The sequence below is a fragment of the Euleptes europaea genome, chromosome 7 (genome assembly GCF_029931775.1).
Source record: "Euleptes europaea isolate rEulEur1 chromosome 7, rEulEur1.hap1, whole genome shotgun sequence".
NCBI classification, from domain to species: Eukaryota; Metazoa; Chordata; class Lepidosauria; order Squamata; family Sphaerodactylidae; genus Euleptes; species Euleptes europaea.
The window spans coordinates 41,688,790-41,710,584 of NC_079318.1; the positions used below are offsets into that span (position 1 = coordinate 41,688,790).

The 21,795-nt window shown below is 43.4% G+C and overlaps 1 protein-coding gene across 2 annotated transcripts in view; it reads right to left on the reverse strand.

Annotated features, from left to right (window-relative positions):
• Nucleotides 1–18,081: 18,081 nt before the first annotated feature.
• The window catches only part of RBKS (ribokinase), a 69,235-nt gene continuing 65,521 nt past the window's right edge, over nt 18,082–21,795 (reverse strand). For both annotated transcript variants that reach the window (XM_056853156.1, XM_056853155.1), the window contains one exon: nt 18,082–18,270. In XM_056853156.1, the coding sequence (XP_056709134.1) occupies nt 18,097–18,270 (174 nt within the window). In that variant the 3' untranslated portion in view covers nt 18,082–18,096. The remainder of the gene's footprint in view (nt 18,271–21,795) is intronic.

A 21,795-nucleotide genomic window follows, 5' to 3' on the forward strand; every position in this document is an offset into this window, starting at 1 on the left:
TAGAGGAGTAGGGTTGCCAGTTCCAGGTTGGGAAATACCTGGAGATTTTGGGGGCGGGACCTGAGGAGGGTGGGGTTTGAGGAGGGGAGGGATTTCAATGCCATAGAGTCCAATTGCCAAAGCAGCCATTTTCTCCAGGTGAACTGATCCCTATCAGCTGGAGATCAGTTGTAATAGCAGGAGATCTCCAGCTAGTACCTGGAGGTTGGCAACCCTAGCTTAGGGAGGGACTTCAATACGGTATAATGCCATAGAGTCTACCTTCCAAAGTAGCCATTTTCTCCAGGGAAACTGATTGCTGTCTCCTGGAGATCAGTTGTAACCCCAGAAGATCTTTAGCCACCACCTGGTGGTTAGCAACCCTATCCTTGCCTGTTAGGGTTGCCAGGTCCCTCTTTGCCACCAATGGGAGGTTTTTGGGGCAGAGCCTGTGGTTTGGGGAGGGACTTCAATGGCATAGAGTCCAATTGCCAAAGCGGCCATTTTTCTCCAGGTGATCTGATCTCTATTGGCTGGAGATCAGTTGAATTAGCAGGAGATCTCCTGCTACTACCTGGCAGTTGGCAACCCTACATAGAGTCCAATTGCCAACGTGGCCATTTTCTCCAGGTGAACTGATCTCTATTGGCTGGAGCTCAGTTGTAATAGCAGGAGATCTCCAGCTAGTACCTGGAAGTTGTATATACACAAAGTGCAAATATTTATAAGCTACTGAGGTGAAACATAGACCATATACGTGACATATATACAACACAATTATATACAATATGTACAGTTCACACAAAAAATGTAGAGAAATTTCCAAAGGTCTCAACTGAGTACCACAAATATATAGAGGAAGTTCCAAAGGTCTCAACTGAGTACCAAATGAATGCTAATATTATAATCCTTGTGGTACTCAGTTGAGACCTTTGGAAATTTCTCTACATTTTTTGTGTGAACTGTACATATTGTATATAATTGTGTTGTATATATGTCACGTATATGGTCTATGTTTCACCTCAGTAGCTTATAAATATTTGCACTTTGTGTATATACAGTTTCCTGTACTGTTTTTCTAAACCTTTTGGTACGAGTACAGAGGTGCCGTTTTTCTCCCCAGTACCTGGAGGTTGGCAACTGTACTGCTGGGACTGACAGAGATGACAGGAAGCCGTCCGGGCCACTGCTGTGACCTGTGCCTCCATTGACAAGGAGGCATCAAGGGTCACACCCAGGATCCTGACCGTGGGCATAGGTGTTAACTGTATGCCGTCAAGAGCTAGGAACTGGCACCCCACCCCAGAACCACCCCGGCTGAGCCACAAGACCTCCGCCTTCAATGGATTCAGTTTCAACCGACTTTGCTTCAACCATTCAGTCACGGCATCCAAGCACCTGGCCAGTGTGTCCGGGGCAGAGTCCAGATGGCTGCCCATCAACAGATGAAGCTGGGTGCCAGCCCAAAACTCCGGACAAGCTCGACGAGAGGGCACATATAGATTAACAGCATCGGGGAGAAGATTGCTCCTTGCGGCACCCTACACACCAAAGGGCGCCGCTGCAGTATCTCTTCTCCTAGCACCACACTCTGTCCCCAACCTTGGAGAAAGGACCACAGCCACTGAAGGCCTAGCCCCGGATTCCAATGTTGGCAAGGATGTTAGGATGGAACTTCTGCTGGTTGGGATCAGAGCAAAACAGAATCAGGACAACTACTGAAATTGCTTGCAGGTGGGCAGAAGGAAGCTGATCTCCCACCTCCCTGTCACTGGGCCCCAATAGTTAAAATGGAAATCCTTGCTGGCTGCAGGTAGAGTCAGATTTGAAATACATATTGCTTTAATGAATGGTTTCTTCCCCATATCTCCCAGTAATGTTTACTTAAAGGCTTAAAGCCAAGCATGACATGATGTCATCACACTCAACCCTACCCAACCCTGACTCCACTTGATTGCCTCCAGCTCATAGGGAGCAGGGAAATGCTATCGCACCATGGGTCGGCTTTAAGCAAACACAGTGGGGAGGCAAGCTGGTGTGGCAACCACCATTTACGTAAATGCAGTTTGATCTTCAGGATAGTTGTTGCAACTTTGGGCAAAGCAGCAGAGCCAGGTCATTTGGTCTTTTCACAAGATAGTTCTGAAAACAGGTAAGGTGATGTCATATATTGTAATCATATAACACCAAGGTTGTCAACAAGGGTTCCCAGCTTCCCACTGGGAGCAGGGGGTGCCTTACACTGGCTCCCATTTCCTGATGCTGCCCCTACTGCTGGCAGGAGAAAAAATACCATAAACAAACAAACAAACAAAAAAAGCCTTTGGTGACAACATGATGTCACGTGTGGGGAAAACTGGAAGTGTCACCAGTCCACTCTAGAAGTTGCTGGAAACTATGGCAGGGGTGTCAAACATATGGCCCGTGGGTTGGATCTGGCTCTTTTTCCGGCCCGCGAGCCAGCCAAGGCAGCCACCTCCCCCAGCCTGGATCTGGGCTGGCAATCCCTCCGTGGGGTCGCCAGCTGAGGCAGCCACCCCCCACCTGCTCCCAAAATCATATTGAAAGTATGTTCCTTTATCAACTTTGTTACCAGCATGTTCCTTTACCAACTTTGTTACCAGTTGTTACCAACTTTGTTACCAGTGTCCAGTTATCTGGACATCCAATATCCAAATTGACCCGAACAGACTTTTTGAGCCGGCATGCAGGTATTACTCACAGGCCCTCAGCACCATACCAGTTTTCTTTCTAATGGTTCAATGTACACAAAATTATTTTAAATATTGTTTAAAATTACATTCAGCCTATGTGTATAAAGTATATATAAAACATAAATGAATTTTGTGTTTAAACTTGGGGACCCATCCCCAAGATATCTCATTATGTATATGCAAATATTCCAAAATACGGAAAGATCCGAAATACGGACCACTTCTGGTCCCAAGCAGTCCAGATAAGGGATACTCAACCTGTACTTTGGAAAAACGTAGGTCGCTTTAACAAAACAAAATAAAACTTCTGTTGATAATGTCTTGATATAAAGGAGTTTAACGCAAACTCACAACATTGCTGAAATAAACCATATCGAGCATTGTTTTATAGGTCTGTCAGCTTACACACAATGCTGACAATCGGATCCCGTTTCAGGTTTTGCACCCACTGATGCAACGCCACTGAATCAGACACAGGACTCTTAATGGCTGTACCAATCATCTCAAAATGTCCCCCCTCCTGTTTTTGACCTTTCTGAAAAAGCTATTATTTGGTATTGGATCTAGATTTTGGAAAGGCTGCTCCGAACACTGATAAATGTTGAAAGTCAGCTTGTATAGAACTGAAATGGAAACAAAGGACAACATGTCGAGGGAAATCAGCAGGGGCACCAACAGGCCTGGCAAAGCCTCTCCCAATAAGGATGTCGTGTTACTCCAGAAGTGCATTTTCCTGTCATCCATGTGTTGTCATGCCACATAATATCACGTTAACCAGCTGTTATTATGCATTCGTTCTTGGCTTCATTAATGTGCTTTCAGCATGTCAAGCTGACATTTATTTGTTGCACTGATAATTGCTGAACATTCACGGATCTGGAACATTAATATTAATTCCTGCATTAACGTTCCCTGACTGAAGTGAGGGGGGGGGATAACTCCGGTATTCCTTTGTATGTGTAATGACCTGCCATAGAGTCTATGACTTAGCAGGCAAACAGAACCTGAAATGACTTGATTGATGCATTCAGAGTTCTGGCCCTCTTGTGCCATTCACGTTACTTCCAGCCTCTGAACAGCTCTAATATAATCTCATTTTCTAATACTGCTGCAGTGCACTATTGCTTTGACAGGGGTTTAGCGAGCCAAGGCAGGCTATGGCTCAAGAGCTGGCCCAAGATATTTTGGTGCATGGTGAGAAAAATTCAAAAGAGCTGCCCAGCTGTTCCTTTCTCCACACTATTGCTCTCACCCAACTCTTGTTCATTTCAGTGGGGCTTGGCCTGGTAGATTATGCCCCATACATAGGCGAGATCTGTCTATTTGCCCTTTATCCACTTTTTCTCTTGGCAGGGTCATCATGAATAAGTGACCCGGGCTGCGATCTTAAGAACATTTTTCTAGGCAACAGCTCTGCTGAATAAAATACTTCTGCACTTACTTACTTACATACATACTTACTTCTATATTAGGATTGTTCCCTTACAGTGTATTCCTAAGCATAGTTACACCGTCTAACTGTGCTGTCCTACACAGAGTCTAAATCCATTGAAATCAATGAGTTTAGAAGGATGTAACTCAGATAAAGATTGCACTGTTACTCACTGAAATCAATTCTTAGAAGAAGAAGAAGAAGAAGAAGAAGAAGAAGAAGAAGAAGAAGAAGAAGAAGAAGAAGAGAGTTTATTTTTATATGCTGATTTTCTCTACCTTTTTTGGAGAATCAAACCAGCTTACAATCTCCTTTCCTTCCTCTCCCCACAACAGACACCTTCTGAGGTAGGTGGGGCTGAAAGAGTTTGCAGGAACTGTGACTAGCCCAAGGTCATACTGCTGGCTTCATGTGGAGGAGTGGGGAATCAAACCCAGTTCTCCAGATTAGAGTCTACCACTCTTAACCACTACACCATGCTGCCTTTACTTAGAATGTAGCTCTACTTAGAATTGCATTCATAAGCAGAATTCACACAGGTCTCTTTAAAGTGTTTCCAGCTCTGTTCTCACTATTGATGCAAATGTGTGAAAAGCAGAAAGGTACTTCTAAATATGCAAGTATCTGGTTTCTGACATGTGAAAAGGCAGTTTTCAATGGGCTTATGCCATATTTCTGAACTGATGATGGACTTGACTCTAAAAATGGTTCTGGGGCTTTATTTGTGCCATGTGTGAATAGTGTTAATGCAGACTAGTCCATGGAAGAGAATTAAAATCCAATATAAATTCTAGCAAATGTAGATTTCCTATTTACATTTGAGACCAACTTAAACTTCACGTTAAAAGCCAGGGTAGCGAAAGAAAGAAAGAAAGAAAGAAAGAAAGAAAGAAAGGAGAAAGAAAGAAAGAAAGAAAGAAAGAAAGAAAGAAAGAAAGAAAGAAAGAAAGAAAGAAAAAAGAAAGAAAGAAAGAAAGAAAGAAAAAGACGTCAACTGTGATATTAAAGTGTTGTCTTTAGATGTGTGATACAGAAATACATATGTCTGTGTTTGATCAGGATGGTGTTTGCTGTTTGAGATTCAGGTTTCAAAGGAATTGAGAACTGGAGAGATGAGTGCAACTAAACAGAGGCAAAGCAGAAAGGGAACAGAGAGAGGAAGAAAGGGGAGATGGAGGATGGATAGACATGGTAGGGCTGAATTGGAGATGGAATTGCAGCTATGGGAAATAGGAAGCTGTAACAAGTGGTAAAGGGCAGACTATGCTTTGAAGGCAAATGATCCCAGGTTTAAATCTCCCAGTTAAAGGATGGCAGGGATTCAAAAAGACCTTTAATTGAGATCCTGGCTTCCAAGTTATCACAATTGTAATAGACAGAATCATGCCTTTTAAAACATCCGTCCTACTGCCCAATTCTATGCATCTTTACCCAAAAGAAAACCCCACTGGATTCAATAGAACTTATTCCCAGGCATTGAACTGTTGCCTTAGGAAACAGACTGCTGTGCCACCTACACATGTTTTACTTTTGTGGACATCAAACACACACTGCTCTGCTTAGAGCAGGCATTTGCATAGAAGTACAAAAAGAAGTTTTAAGTCTATTCTGTGACTGTCTGAAGCCAACAATACATATAAATGGACAGTTAAATTTTTATAGAGGGCACAACAGGCAGTTATCTAGGGTGGTGGAAATAAAATGACATTAGGCAACCTCTTGCTGAGGCCAGGCCATTCTTTGGGGCAGCCTTTGTAGCCCTGAGAAGGGCTCCTGACTCAAACCTATCTGAGGTTGATCGGATGGTAAATAGGAAGCAGAGTTGCGAACTCTGGCATGGGAAATTCCTAGAGATTTGGGCGTGGTGCCAGGAGAGGATGGAGTTTGGGTAGGGAGCTCAGTAGGAATGTAATGTCACACAGTCTATCCTCCAAAGCTGCCATTTTCTCCAAGGGAACTGATGTCTGTAGCCTGGAGATCAGCTATCATTCTGGGAGAACTCCGGACCGCACCTGGAGGTTGATAACCCTAATGGGAAGGGATGGGTATCTAGTGTTGACCCTCATCTATGTTTGGCCCAATCAGAATGGGTTTCCAGATCTGGGCTTCTCTCTTGTCCCAGCTCTTTCCACCACTACATGTGTGGTTGTCCATATTGTACACAGCTCATTTTATTTTTTCCCCTGTCGTGAACCACCTTGAATATTTAGAAAGGTAGGGTAGAAATTTGATAACTAAAATAAAATAATGCATTTTGTATGTTGCAGTCAACCACAAAAGGTGTGCTCTTAAGTATCCCATAGCAGCAAACCGGGGATTTGGTGTATCTGCCTGAGAACCAGCATCAGTTAGAGCATCTTGATAGAATCCTGTGGCAGCAACACTGCCTGGATGTCACAACAAATTACCTGGACCCAAGTCACCTTTGTGCACCAACAACAGCCAAAAGGCAGATGGCTCCTGGACCTACTCAGGCTCCTGGACCTGAGGTAGCCTCCATTTCGCCCTTAGGCTGCCTGACCCTGTGGCCTGCTGCTGGCAAATTCTGGAAGAAATCAGGAAATGGCATGGGTTTGGGGGCTCTTGGTGACTGTCTCTCATTCCCTCCCTCTCTCCCACACACATTGATCTGTTGTCATCCAGATATCTCATCCTCTGCTCTGGTTTCCTCTGTTTGTGTCTTTCTGGATTTTTCCTGGATCGCTATCTTCCTCTGCCTCAGTTTCCCCACAAATGTTGTTCTGGTGAGGAAAGGGTTTTTTTGTTTTGTTTAACGCAAGGTAGAAGGGGGCTTTGGATCTGCATGTCCTTGGCAGTTCACACCACAGAGGAAAATTAGTCATAGTCTCTATAGATCTGGCTATCCTTGCAAAGAAGCAGCACTTCTCTCTTGAAAAAACTCTTTGTGCAAGCTCCCTGTGGTGCTTCTGGTTTTTAAAATGATAACATCATGAGCTGCTGGCACGCCGACATACTTGAGGCTTCAAGCCACATCACTTCCTTCCTCCCCATACGCTGCCTATGCTAGGTTTATGTTACACTTTTGAACAGGGATTGATTTATTAGAAGTATTTTAGTGTTTGGGAAATACCTCAGAAACCTTTAACTAGTCCAGTCTGGGTTTATAAAACTAGTCACTTGCGTGAATTTTTTTTTGACAGATCTCACTTTCTCACTGTAACAATTCAGTTCCCTGCAGATGTAACAATACTGAATCAGTGATTGAAAACATGTCAAATACCCCATCTTTCCCTACTCTAGTACTAAAAGAAGCTACCCCCGCACACACACACCAATAAATTATAAGCAGGTGCTAATTTACACTGTGGTGTACTAGAGTAGGGTGGTAGGACTGCTATGGACTCTCAGAGGCCTGGGTTCAAATCCCTATTCAGCCATGAAGCTCACTGGGTGATTTGAGCTCAGTCATTCTTTCACTCTAGCCTGCATGAGGATAAACAGCAGGATGAACCACATAAGCCATTTTGAGCTTCCTGAATGGTGGTACTCGAGCATATCCAGATTAAATTTTATGTACTGCTTAGCACTGAGGCTGTAGAGGGTAGAACTGGGAGAGAATGGCTCAGTGTTGAATGAGTTACTGTTTGTTTGGAAAGATGTAAGGGGTTACAGCAAAAGAACTCTTAGATCATCTTCAAGACTAATGGATTTACTCAGAGCTTCCAAGGGCTACAGTAAAGCCACTGTCCTTTCTTTAATGTTCTCAGGTCAGACACTTGACCAGGAAAAACCCCAGGGGACAGCTGCATGGTGGGCAAGCTGTTCCACAGCCATCCCTCTTTGCAGTACAGCCGGAAGGGAGGAACCGGCTGGCCCAGGTGCGAAGGAACATGGTAGCAACTAGCTTTACTCAACAGGTAGGGTTGTCAACCTCCAGGTGCCAGCCGGCGATCTCCTGCTATTACAACTGATCTCTGGCTGACAGAGATCGGTTCCCCTGGAGAAAATGGTTGCTCTGAAGGGCATTACACCTCCGCTCCCCCAAATCTCCAGGAATTTTCCAACCCAACGCTGGCAACCCTGTTAAGTTGGCACGCAGCAGCCAGCGAAAAGGAGCACAGTGGTCCCAGGCTTCGCCCTGTCGACTGGGCTGATTGTTGGATTCTGAGTTAATACTGCTACCATTCAGAGGGATAGGATCGTTGGTTATGGCTTATTGAAAGTAAAGTTGAGTCACACACACGCACAAAAGAGACAAAGTCGTTTGTCTTAATAAAACAATCTTTACTAGCTAAACTCAAGGGAGGGTTCACTGGGAGTAAAACAAATAATCCTTCTACATTGCTAAGTTTCCTAACCTTGCCAGATGATTCTGGCAGGTACTAAGCTTACTCTCGAGTAGGCATTCTTGGAAGACAAGATCGCCTCTCCATCCTTACAGGTTGGTATCAAAACTCAACAGAAAACTGCTTTCGCTTCTACACAAAGGAAATACAAAAGCAGTAATATGCAGATTGCTTGTGTACGTGATAAACAAACACGTCTGCAATGGATACTCTGCTGACCATTTGGCTAATTAACACATTACATCATTTCCTTGAGCTGGTCAGCATCTATACATTCAATATTAACCCTTGACTGATATGCAACAAAGCTTGCTACTTAATACCCAACACTGATGAAGAAGCCATGGGGGGGGGGGGGGTTTGCTGCTCCCCGCAGGGCAACCGCTGAAAAGCTGCACGGCGCAGCGACGCCCATCTTCGCCCTGCCGCTTTGGGCACGGCCTAGCTGGCACGGCCAGGGTGGGGCGGCCGAGAAGGCGCACGAGGGAGCCCCCTCCCTCTCCTGCCTGTTTTTTGACGCTGTGCCTGGCGCAGGCCGTCAAGGACAGGACACTTTGGAGGGCATGGGTTCATAGGGTCGCCATGAGTCGGAAGCGACTTGAAGTGTAGGGATGTGTCCCTGGCCACCAAGACTAGATTAATTCATGCCATCGTATTCCCTATTACTATGTATGGGTGTGAAAGCTGGACGGTGAAGAAAGCGGATAGGAAGAAAATAGATTCCTTTGAAATGGGGTGTTGGAGGAAAGTGTTGCGGATTCCGTGGACGGCCAAAAAAACAAATCAGTGGGTTCTAGATCAAATCAAGCCTGGGGAAAGGACCTCTCCGCCGGGGGAACCAATGAGGAAAAGCAAGGGGCGGGCCTTCACCGCGACTCCTCCTGCCGGTCGCGCGCTGGGTTTTCGCAACCCGGAAGCGGAGCTGCGCGCGTCCCGGAAGCGTTTCCCTGGCGTCCGAGCGCCGGGGGGTCCTTCGCGCCGGAGCCTGCGCTGTGGTTCTCGCCATGTTTCTGACGGGAGTCGCTCGTGAGTGGGGAGCGGGTGTTGTTGGAAGCGCTTTTGCTGGCGGCTGAGAAAAGGCTGGGCTCGAGCATGGCGTTGCTCCGGAGACCAGGGAGGAAAAGGCCTTTTTTTAATGGGGGGGGGGTTGCATCTCATCGGGCAGGGCAGCACTCGTGATACGGGGCTGTCGGGGGAGTAGGAGGGGCAGCGAGCGGTTGGTCCTCTTTTCTGATTGAGGAAGTAAAAAAGGGCAAGAGTCCAGTAGCACCTTCAAGACTAACAAGAATATTTTCTGGCAGGGCAGGAGCTTTCGTGAGCCACAGCTCACTTCTTCAGATACCAACAATCCATATCCGAATGGGTATCTGAAGAAGTGAGCTGTGGCTCACGAAAGCTCCTGCCCTGCCAGAAAATATTTGTGTTAGTCTTTAAGGTGCTACTGGACTCTGGCCCTTTTCTACTACTGCAGGCAGACTAACACGGCTCCCCACTGTGAATTATCCTGATTGAGGAAGTGACCAATGCAAATAGCAGGCCTGTCTCTCTCTTTCCCCCCCCCCTCCGGCCTTTGTTGGCCTCATTTAAAAACAAACAAACCCCCAACTAAAATTATATCCGGCTTTTCTTCCAAGGAGCTTGAGGAGGCCTTTCTCTTGTTCTCCTCTGCTTCATCGTCCGATCAGTTAGTAACCGGCCTATGTAGGAAAGAGCAAGAGTCTAGTAGCACCTTAAAGACTAACAAAATTCCTGGCAGGGTATGCGCTTTCGTGAGTAACATGAAAGCTCATTTTGTTAGTCTTTAAGGTGTTACTGGACTCTTGCTCTTTCCTTTTTTTTTAAATAAATTTTTATTGCATTTTTCATAATGAAAAATATACAAAGAAAACATGGAAGAAAAGAAAAAAAAAGAAAAAAACATTTAATACAAAGTAAAAAAAGAAAAAAATACATATACAAAGCACTGATTAACTACGGTTACATTATTCAATATAAAACCCTATTAGTGCTTTGACTCCAAAACCCTTCCCCCACCACAGTGCCCTTCACCAAGGGACTTCCAATGGAGTGTTGTGGCAATATATAAAAATTCTATTATTATGTATTAATTAAGAATCACTTTATACTATAATTCGTTAATAATATTTTTAAAATCCGTTTTTACCAATTTGTCCCAATATGCGGCAGCCATACTCTTGCTCTTTCCTACTGCTACAGACAGACTAACAGGGCTACCCATCCTGATCTAAGAACGTAAGAAAAGCCATGCTGGATCAGACCTAGGTCCAGCAGTCAGTTCACACAGTGGCCAACCAGGTGCCTCTAGGAAGCCCACAAACAAGACAACTGCAGCAGCATTGTCCTGCCTGTGTTCCACAGCACCTAATACAATAGGGATGCTCCTATGATCCTGGAGAGAATAGGTATGCATCATGACTAGTATCCATTTTTATTAGTAGCCATGAATACCCCTCTCCTCCATGAACATGGCCGCTCCCCTCTTAAAGCCATTGCTTAAAGAACATAAAAGATGGGATGGGGGTGGGAATGGGGTATTACGATAGTGCTTCAAAAATATTGTATCTACTGTTCAGTTATTTAGCAAAAGAAAGACTGAACTAGAAATTCCTGGAAGCTGGGCTGCTGCATGGTTAAATTAGAGGGCTGGCATGAAGCCTTGTACTTACTGTAGCTGAGGCCATTCCCCATATTATGCAGAGTAAGGTCAGGTTTGTCACCTGCTACCAAGTTTTTTTCTGTGTGTAATGTAACTGGATGCTTGTCATGCAAGGTTTGTAGATGTAATGTGCAGAGTTCCTTAGATGGCTTGATTACAGTGTCAACAAAGTGTGCTGGAGCAGTGGAAAAGGCAAACTGTACTGGGACTGAAAACAAAATGGCTACTATAATGCCCCTATATAACTTTGCGACATGGCCTCATTTGCAATACTGTGTGCAGTTTTGGTCACCATATCTTAAAAAGGACAGTGCAGAGCTGGAAAAAGTACCGAAGATGGAAACCAAGATGAGTTAAGGGGGTGGAGCATCTTTCCTATGAGGAAAGGCTGAAGAGTCCGGGGCTTTAAGTTTGAAAAGCTACAGCTAAAGGGGGACATGATAGTGGTTTATAAAATTGTGCATGGGATAGAGACAGCGGACAGAGAGAACTTTTCCCTCCTCTCCCAAAATACTAGAACGCAAGGGCATCCAAGGAAGTTGATGGGGAGTAGATTCAGAACAAAAGGAAATGCATCTACACAAGTGATTAAAATGTTCAATTTGCTGTCAGAGGATGTAGTGATGGCAACAAGCATTGACAGCTTTAAAAGGGGATTAGACAGATTCTTGGAGGACAGGTCTATCAGTGGCTACTAGCCATGGTGACTAAAGGGAACCTCCACATTCAGAGGCAGTAAACCTCTGAATACCAGTGCCAGGAGGCACCATCAGGGGAAGGCTTTGACCTTTATGCCCGGTTGTGGGCCTTCCAGAGGAACTGGTTGGCTATTGTGTGAAACAGGTTGATGGACTACTGGTCTGATCCAGCAGGCCTCTTATGTTCTCAGCCTGCTTGGAGATAAAGGTATTATTGTTACGCATAGGATATTATTATAGGATAGCTTCATCCTAGTTATCCCATGGCTTTCACAAGTGTGGGCTGCCTCAAATAGGAATATTGAGCAAGAGGTTTATGTTTGAACAGGAGTTTAATAGAACTAACATTTTATTATTTGTTACTAAAGAGGCTCACCAGCTGCATTTTTTTTTAGATTTTACTGCCTCATTCTTACCAATATACTACTGATAGCCTAGAAATAGAAACATTCATTCTCAGAACTTGCTATTTCAGAACCAGTGGTGCAGGTACCACTGCTTGTTTGATGCCTCTAAACAAAATATACATGGGCATTTAGAAGAAAAAAACATGTTTAAAGGCAGAGTTTCCCTTTAGTTGTTGCTGGGTTGATATAACACTTTTTCAGCTGAACTTTATAGGCAGATATAATTTTGTGTATCATTTAGTAGTGGAGAACGTGTTGATAACCCTTTTCTCTTTACTTTCCCCCCGCTCCAAAACTAGTGGCCAAGACCAAATCCAAGTAAGTTTAAAGTTACTTGTTGACTTTTACTTATTACGCTCATTGTTTGTGACTTAGCATTCTTGGTGACTCTATTTCTGGTGGTTATACTTCACTGCAGTGGATTGCTGCACATCTACAGAAATGTCCTCACTTTTGTTCTACGGCAGAGGGGTTTCCATGCACGCAATGAAAGTGAGGCATCAGAACTCAGTTATTTATTGGTAGTGAATAAGTAGCCCTGACCTGGATAGCCCAGACTAGCGTGATCTCAGAAGCTAAGTAGAATTAGCCTGGTTACTGTTTGGATGGGAGACCACCAAGGAAGTTCAAGATTGCAATGCCAGGGTATGATGCAGAGGCAAACCACTTCGGAGCCTCTCTTGCCTTGAAAACCCTACAGGGTCACTATGAGTCAACTGTAACTTAACAGCAAAAAAGAAAAAAAATGAATAACTTTCAACAAAGTGTTGTTTTTGGCAATTATTTTAACAGTGAGCGAGGCAAGGAGAGAGAAATAGGTTAGAATAGTTAAGGAAAGGGAAGAAGTTGAAAATCAGAAGTTTTCCCCCCATCACAAGACAATTCACAGCAGAGCTAGGCTGTGAAGTTGTTCTCCCCAGCGAGGTAGGAGGGAAAACTGGAAGCTCAGTGGTAGAGCATCTGTTTGGCATGCAGAAGGTCCCAGGTTCAATCCCCAGCATCTCCAGTTAAAGGGACAAGGCAGGGAGGTGATGTGAAAGACCTCTTCCTGAGACCATGGAGAGCCACTGTTGGTCTGAGTAATCAATACCGACTTTGTTGGACCAAGGGTCTGATTCAGTATAAGGCAGCTTCATGTGTTCAAGCGCCAGGAGATTCTCACCGAGTAGATAGGAAGTAATAGAATTTCCTGCCTCCCCTAACATGTGACAGGAATCACCCAACGCTTCCAAGATGCCCTTCCCTCAGAGCGAGAACAAGGAGTGCAGAACTCTAGTGTTTGTAGTACTCCTTTCATGGCCTTTCATGGACCAGGTTTCAGTCTGGTTTAACACTAGGATTTGCATGCACCATGAGATCTGCCAGCTGCTTTGGGACCATCTTGTGTAGAATTTGGCCTATTCTGCACTCTCATAGAATCATAGAGTTGGAAGGGACCACCAGGGTCATTAAGTCCAATGCCCTGCACAATGCAGGAAATACACAACTACCTCCCCCCACAGGCTCATTCCCATGTTATAACTTTAAATAATGGCAGTGCTGTCTCAACTCTCTCCCCACATGACATTTTAATTAACAGCAGTCTGGAAAAAATCAGGGATTGTTGATCCTGCCAGCACATCTCTTGCTGAAGAGGTTCCTGTGTATACCACTGACAGTACCTTGTCATGGTAAACGGGGCCTTCTTGGTGGTAGCACCCAGAAATGGCAGCTCGCTCTCCCTGGGTTTTTTTGCCGGGTCCTTATGCTGTTAGTTTTCCTAATGCCATTCGTATTCACCCAAGACTTTTGGCAGTACCTTTTTTTTTTTTGCTGCCACTGTTGTCTAAAAACAATTGCCGGATGTTTGCTTTAGTATTTTTTTTAATAGATTGCTTCGTAATCATTATATTTCAGTTGATGATGTAAGCTGCCTTGGAGACCTTCTTTAATGAAAGATCAAGATTAAAAGAAATTAAAACAATAAAATGATATCTTATTTGGAAGGTTGCTTACTTCTACATCTTTTAAATGAGATTATATAGTAAATTATTCAGCTAGAGCTTGGGGTGTCCAACTGTTCAATTTTGGAAGACTAGGTTTGGACTGGGTTATGTTCCTCCTAACGATAGACTTTGTGTTTCAAAGCCAGGTCTGTGGTTTCTGCCCCATAGCTGTGTGTGCTTCAGTAATATTGCAGGGCTCAAAATTTTAATAACCTCTTTATAAAGGGGGAAAGCTCCTTCATTCTAGAGGGAATAGAGACTTTGAATCAAATGACTGAATCTGGGAGAGTGCAAACTTGTGGAAATCTCTTACACAAATTGGATAGCGGAAGAGAATCAAAACAGTTTTATGGCTGCAGAATGTTTAAAAATCAGCTTTCAGTGGAGCTGTTGCCAACCACCTGCTGTGTTTGAAGATGTCCCTCCTGTTCTGATGTTTCAGTTAGAAACCTGCAAATTAAAGACTGGTTTTCGAGAGAACAAGTTTCACTTTGGCCTCAACAGCAATTAAATGGGATTTTCCCCCTCCCCCAAGGAGTGGTGAGAAATCATTTCTGTTTCAGGAGTCGAATGGCTGAAGGTGTAAGCCTCTACTCATGGAATATCAATTTTAAATTTTAAAAATACAGATTCGGGAAGGGGGGGGGTCAACAATGTGGTTGTATAGTGCTAGAATTTCTGGTTTTAACAAGTTTAATTGTTGCAAATGAAGGGGATACACTTCTTTTGTTTAACAGGCAATTTTGATTCCGATTTGTTTTAATGTTAAGCATTCCCCTTCCTGAAGAGCGATTGGTATATCTTGATTAAATTGTAGTTTCTTTCACAATGTGATGAGTGTGCCAAAGCAACAGTTAATCATGGACAGCTCACTTTTGGATATTGTTTACCATTCTAGGGTTATTCTTGTGAGGATGTTGAGTGAGGCGGGAACGGGCTTTTCTTTCAACACAAAAAGAAACCGGGTCCAAGAAAAGCTGGTCATGCTCAGATATGATCCTTTCGGTAAGAAGTTGGGCGATACATTAGAAGGCATTTGAACGTATACACGTTTTGTCATCTTAACTCCTTAAAGAATGAGTGACATGCATATTCAAGTTACCATACATCCTTACAGGATCCCAATGGTTGCAGGAGGAGGAGTGTAGCCCCACCCCCTTTTTAAATTTCAGGGGTGTAGGGCATGGGTGTCAAACATAAGACCCATGGGCTGGATCTGGCCCCTTGGGAGCTCTTATCCGGCCCACAAGGCAGCACCCCCTCGTTCTGGGCTGGCGAGTCATGGTCCAGCCCGACCAAGTAACATTTATGTCATATCCAAGTGACATTTTGTCATAATGACACCTCTAGTTTAGGCGAAGATGACAGTGGCAGACTACAATGCAGAATTTGATAGTATGAAGTCCTGTTCTCAATGTAGTGGTCTTTAGTGCTGCTTAATAAGAACATATGGACTGTATTGTTTGATATTCATAACTGTGAATTCATATGTGCAAAGATTTAAAAATAAAAGTTTGCATTCATTTCAGGCGTAGATTTAGAGTTCTCCTTCAGCGATGCCTGATTCGTATTCCTTCAGTTAGTTTCAAGAGACGAGTACACTAACAGCTTCCCCAGTGAAGACAAGGTTTAAACAAAAATCAGGATTTCATCTTTTAGTTGGCGCTCATGCAAGCAGCTGCATTTTTTGTATTCATTGCCTTATTTATAGGCAAAATAACATTTTGATCTTAACCTTATATGAAAGTCCATCCCCTGGCTTTTTTTTAAAACAAAACAAAACACCAGTGCTTACTTCCATGTGATGTGCTCAGGATTGTGCAAGCCAATGATGGCTATTCAGAATTCCCACTGAGTTGCTAAAAAGCATGATGTCAGGATTGGTAATGGAAGCTGACCCAACCCTGGTAGCAGCAGTATTGCTGTTTTGAGAGTCGCTTTCTGCTGCTGGGTGAGATGGATAAGGCCTCTGCTGCCCTACAAAAAGACCTTTGGGTAGCAGGGAGGGTTTTCCTGACTAGAAGGCAGAGCTGGCACCCTGTTTTGCCAGGGATTGACAGCCTGCAATAACTATTCTGATGCCCCCACCCCTTTCATTTGTTGAATGTTCAGCTGCGAAGAAATGCAAGTTTGAATAAGAATGATTTAGAAGTTGTTGAGGTAAAGTAGACGATGCTCTTCCAACATGTTCCCTTTATCTTTTCTTCAAAGTAGCAACATCTTATTGAAGTCGGGGCCATTCTAATTCACAAAATATGCTTTCCCGGTGCATACTTCCCATTTCTTTACTTTGATGTTGAGCCACTGGTGCTATCAGAGGAATACAAATTTGAGAGACAGTGTGGTATAATGGTTGGAGTGTCAGACTGAGATTTGGGAGACCCAGGTTCAAATCTCCACTGTACCATGGAAGCTTACTGGGTGACCTTGGACAAGTCATATAACCTCCCTCATAGGGTTGTTGTGAGGATAAAATGTCATAGAAGAGAACAATGTAATCTGCTTTGGGTCTTCATTGGGGAGAAAGGTGGGATATAATGAAGTTAATAAATAACAAATTTGGATGGTACTGATCCATTTAGGATTGAGCCATAGTGGACAAAAATTCATTTTCATGTGGCAAAATAGACACGCTGCCACCACCAAATGAATTGTAGTTGTAAAATGACTGATGGGCAATATGGTGCTTGTTGGCTTGTGCATTTATGTGCTTAGAGGAATATATGTTTTCTGATAACTCTTGAGAACCTATATTTTCCCACTCTTTTCTGTCCACAGTTAAGAGGCATGTTCTTTTCAAAGAGCATAAAAAGATCCGTTCCCTCTAGATGACAACTGGCTCAAATGATTTGATTCTTAGATGAAACAGACTTGGAGGGAAATGCTAAGTTGATGACCCTGTAGCATTCTCAAAAAGCAGAGGAAATGGACCGAGAGTACAGTCTCCCGAGATTTGAAGGCTATTGTGCACAAGAACAATGTGGGAAAAGAAAGATCTTGGTGTCTGGCTGCAGATCATCACATCACCAGTTTATTTATCTTCTGACATATTTTTATAGTTCTCCATTAAAAAAAAGCGAATCTCATTATTTGTGTGCTTCATTTCAGTGTTGATTTGGAACTACTAGCATTCTTCAAAGGAACATTTCTTTTTTACATGACAATAAAATTTAAGTACTTTAGCTGGGCTTCATTAGAATAGTTTCCAAAGTTTTCTCAATTGCTTGACACAGAAGGGGTATGAAGCACAAGTTGCAGTCTTTAAGGGAATATTGCCCAAGAGCTGTAGCTCCCTGGCTTTTCCAGCAACATAAAGAGTTAGCCATCCTGTCATGATTGAAAATACTTTTACTGATACCTCTGATGAGTTCAGCTCTGCATCTGATGTCAGGGAGCTATAACTAATATTGCTTGTAGCAGCTATCCAAAAAAATAAATATGCTCTAGAGCTACACCTACTGCCACACTTATTTGCATCCAAAGCAGGGAAGGCTCTAGTAGCATAAAATGGGTGTTGAGAGGTACTGAACCTTGGATTAGTCTCTGGAACTGTGATATTTATAGATAACTAAATAATCATAGCTACAGGAAGAGATAAGTTTCATTTACCTGAAACCATAACTTCACAACTTTTATATATTAAAAGTAGAACTGTAACATCAAAACAAGTTGCATCTCTTTTGTGACCCCTACAGTGAGTGAAAAATGGGGATGTCTCATTCACAGATTTAAATCTGGAAAAGCCTGCAGTGGTATTTCAATCGCATGCCTTGTGTGGGGTAGCTAAAGTCCCAGTCTTCTTTTTAGCATCTGGTTTCTTACTCCTTGCACTTAGGTGAAAGTCTCTTACGCTCACAGAGAAAAACCAGTCTCTCATTTTAATACTATAGGTACAACTTAAAATAGATGTTGTGGCAGGTCTTTCTTATAGGGAAAGGAAGTCTGTGTTCCCGTCGTCTGGACGCTAACTGATGCAATCAAGTTGGCCCTTTTCAGCATTTCTTCCAGTGGCAGGTCGGGGTAGTAAGCCATGTAGAAAGCCAGGGCTCCCACAAAACTGTCGCCTGCTCCCTGAAAGAAGGGAAGAAAGAATCAGTTACTTCAAATGGTTTATATTTCAGTGGCAGTCGTGCAGAATTATGCTTGTTTTTATCTACTTTCTCATGAGCATGGCAAATGTTTATGTAAACATTTATAATGAATTTGGGGAATGTTGACATTCATAAGTGAATACTGAAAATCATGGGAAATTCACCTCAACACAATTTAACCGAGTTTATTATCAATATCCACTCATGAACGTTGACATTCATGAAACTCAGTGTAAACCCGCAAGAGATACCATGAACAAAAACAGCGGCACAAGCACACTTCATGACTGCTTGACTGTCTCAGACCAGGAATGCAAACTGTATGGTAGTGAGATAGAAATGTCACTGGCAACCTGAACAGACTAATTCATTTTACAGTACTGGCATCCACATGCAGCTACAGATTTGATGGGAGATGCCATAATTATTAAAAGAAATTTCAGGTGTTAGGTTTGTAACACATTTGGGCCTCTGGTTACTTTCAGTCTTGGAAACCTCCTGTTGTGCTGCATAATGCCCTATCCCATGCTGCTGGTTGAGTAAAAAGGTAAAGGTCCTCTGTGTAAGCACCGAGTCATTCCTGACCCATGGGGTGACGTCACATCCCAACGTTTACTAGGCAGACTATGTTTACGGGGTGGTTTGCCAGTGCCTTCCCCAGTCATCTTCCCTTTACCCCCAGCAAGCTGGGTACTCATTTTACCGACCTCGGAAGGATAGAAGGCCGAGTCAACTTTGAGCCGGCTACCTGAAACCAACTTCTGTCAAGATGGAACTCAGGTCGTGAGCAGAGCTGTAACTACAGTACTGCAGCTTACCACTCTGCGCCATGGGGCTGGTTGGGACAGAAACCTAAATGCATTAATACTAGACATGCTCTAGCACCTGCCTCTTGCTTTTTGATTGTATGCCATGATCACAGGAGCAAAATGTTCATTTGGGGTCTTCATTTTGCATGCACATAGCTCACACCTGACCAGTGAAGAATGGTGTCTGTACATGTGCAGAAAGGCACTAATCCCGCCCCCCCATGTGTTGTTTAGAGAATGGCATAATAAAAGCCTCTTACACTTACTGCTAGTGTATCTAATTCCAAGGCTGATTGCCAGATTCAGAGCGGTTTATGCGTGTTGTGTTCTCGTACAACCTCATAAGGGTAGAAGTTTATTCCCTCCACACGCATCACTAAAAAAATGACTTAACACTTTTTGAACTGTAACAAAAGGGATGCCTGATGAAGCATCCTGTACTGACAGTGCAAAAGGAAGCAAAGCTGTGCACTATCTGACCTGTGGGGAAATAGTTTCCCCTGCCGCATAGGCTGACAACACATCAAACAATCATGTAGGTGCCGCGGTGGTGAAACAAAAACTTCAGCTATCAAAGCTGAATGGCTCGGCATTCAAGTTGGGCAGCAAACACTCAGAATAGGTTGAACTGACACGAGGCTCAACTTGTGTAGGTTGTGGAGGTCTAGCGTGGTATGATTGGCTATCTATTGTGCTTGACATGAAGTTCTTTACCTCTCTAATCAGCTTCCTGTTCTATGTACATGCAGTTCTTTGCCCTTGAATCCTGGCTCTTCTGCTTGTTCTTTCAAAAGAGTACTGAGTCCTAGGGCTGAAAATGCTGGGACTGTGCTGGTCTACTGAAGGGCCCCCATTGCAAAAAGATCAGCTGGGAATTGCTGCTTCTTCTTTTAGAATAAAAAGGTGATGAGCTGACATTTTCGTTATCTATAAAAGTTCCATGACAACTCTTGCTGCTTTTCTAGTTCAATATTATTTGGGATCCAGAACCGATAACCCTCTTTTCTAAAAATCCAGAATAAAGAAAAGGAGCAAATCTTTAGCACTAGAAAAGTTTACAAACCCTGTATGTATAGCCCCCCCCCCCCATATTTGCAGGTTATGATGGTTTAGGTAGTAGTTTTGACTTCACAATACAGAATAGCCTAAGAGGCTTTCTAAGGACATGACATTACATCTGGAATTCCGTAATGGCACAACCTTATTTCCCCTCGGAAGCATTTCTTAGCCTACACTGTGAAGGAGAGGATATTCTCCATTGCACAATATAAAATATTTCTGCCAAAAGTACATTTTGGATTACAAAGATAAGGGCATGATGCACATTCCTTAAACTGTAATTCTCAGAATTCTTTTAAGAGTTATTTCCTCTTACAGAAGCGTAATTGTACAGGGATATTACAACAGTCATTCTAAAAGGAAGTATCACCTGAATTCAGTAGTGTGAACACAATGCTCAAGTCAAATTCTGCTCTGGTGACCCCAAGTGTCAGTGTAGGTACTTTTCTGCTTCGCTGCACTAATTCCATTTTAAATAATAGCAATTACTAAAAGGAATGAAATTATTTAAAGACATCAAGGGAAATCACAGCATTGAAGACTTGATGGTAACAAATTGGAGGTGCTATACTCAGCAGAAAACACATCCAAAAAGTGAAGGCAAGTTTATTTAGGGTCAGGCTATATAAGAACAGCCCTGCTGGGTCAGGCCAGTGGTCTGCCTAGTTCAGCATCCTGTTTCACACAGAGGCCAACCAGTTACCATGAAGGACCAACAAGTAGGAGACAGATGCAAATACCTGTCGCAGCCTCTGGGACATTTTGAGACAGAAAAAAACCCCTGCTTCTGCTAGGGATGACTGGGGCAGAAAAACAGACGTTGGCTTTCCCCACTCTAAAGTCCACCCTTCTCTTCTGAATTCCCTCTACCCTAAACACACACACACACGACTTCACAAGTGTATTTTTAAAGGCCATTAGAAGTTTTGTATGTGTCCCAGTCTGGAAAGGAGATCACAACAAAATGTATGTACACCCTGATTCCAAAGATGAGCTGCCTGAGAACCTAGGTTTTTTTCAAGGAAGTTTCTAACCCTTACCACGGTGAAGACATATTTGAAAGCATGAAACGTATGTTTGAGAGCGTCTGAAAGGCCATGCCTTCAGACCTCTCAGAAGACGGAGGGGTGGCTAAAATACATCCCAAGCTGTCAGAGCGAGGTGCAGAATTTATTTTAGAGTTAGCCCCCTACAACGTTGGGACAGGGGTCTCCTAGCCAGGTTCCCTTGGTAAGGCAAAGTGGACTATATATTTGGGTGAGAGATCATATTATTACACTGGAATATGGATTAAAAAAATGACTCAACAAAGGAAACCATGGCCCTGAGTTCAGGGTGTTTGGGAAGTCATTAACTCATAGGGTCGCCATAAGTTGGAAGCAACTGGACAGCACTTAATACACACACGCATGGATAAAATGTGGCAATCCATAATAGTTTGCAGTTGCTGTACATTCCTATATTCTTTTGCCATTAGGTTCCCCAACTTTTAAACTCTTCTCGGTAGATGCTTATCTAGTTGGGTAGTTGAAACCAGCAAGGGAAGGTATCTATGAATTCTGTCTCAACTTGTTTCATTCCTCAGCCACTTATACAGTAAGAAATGCATTTTGTATGTGGTCTGTTTGAACTGGGAC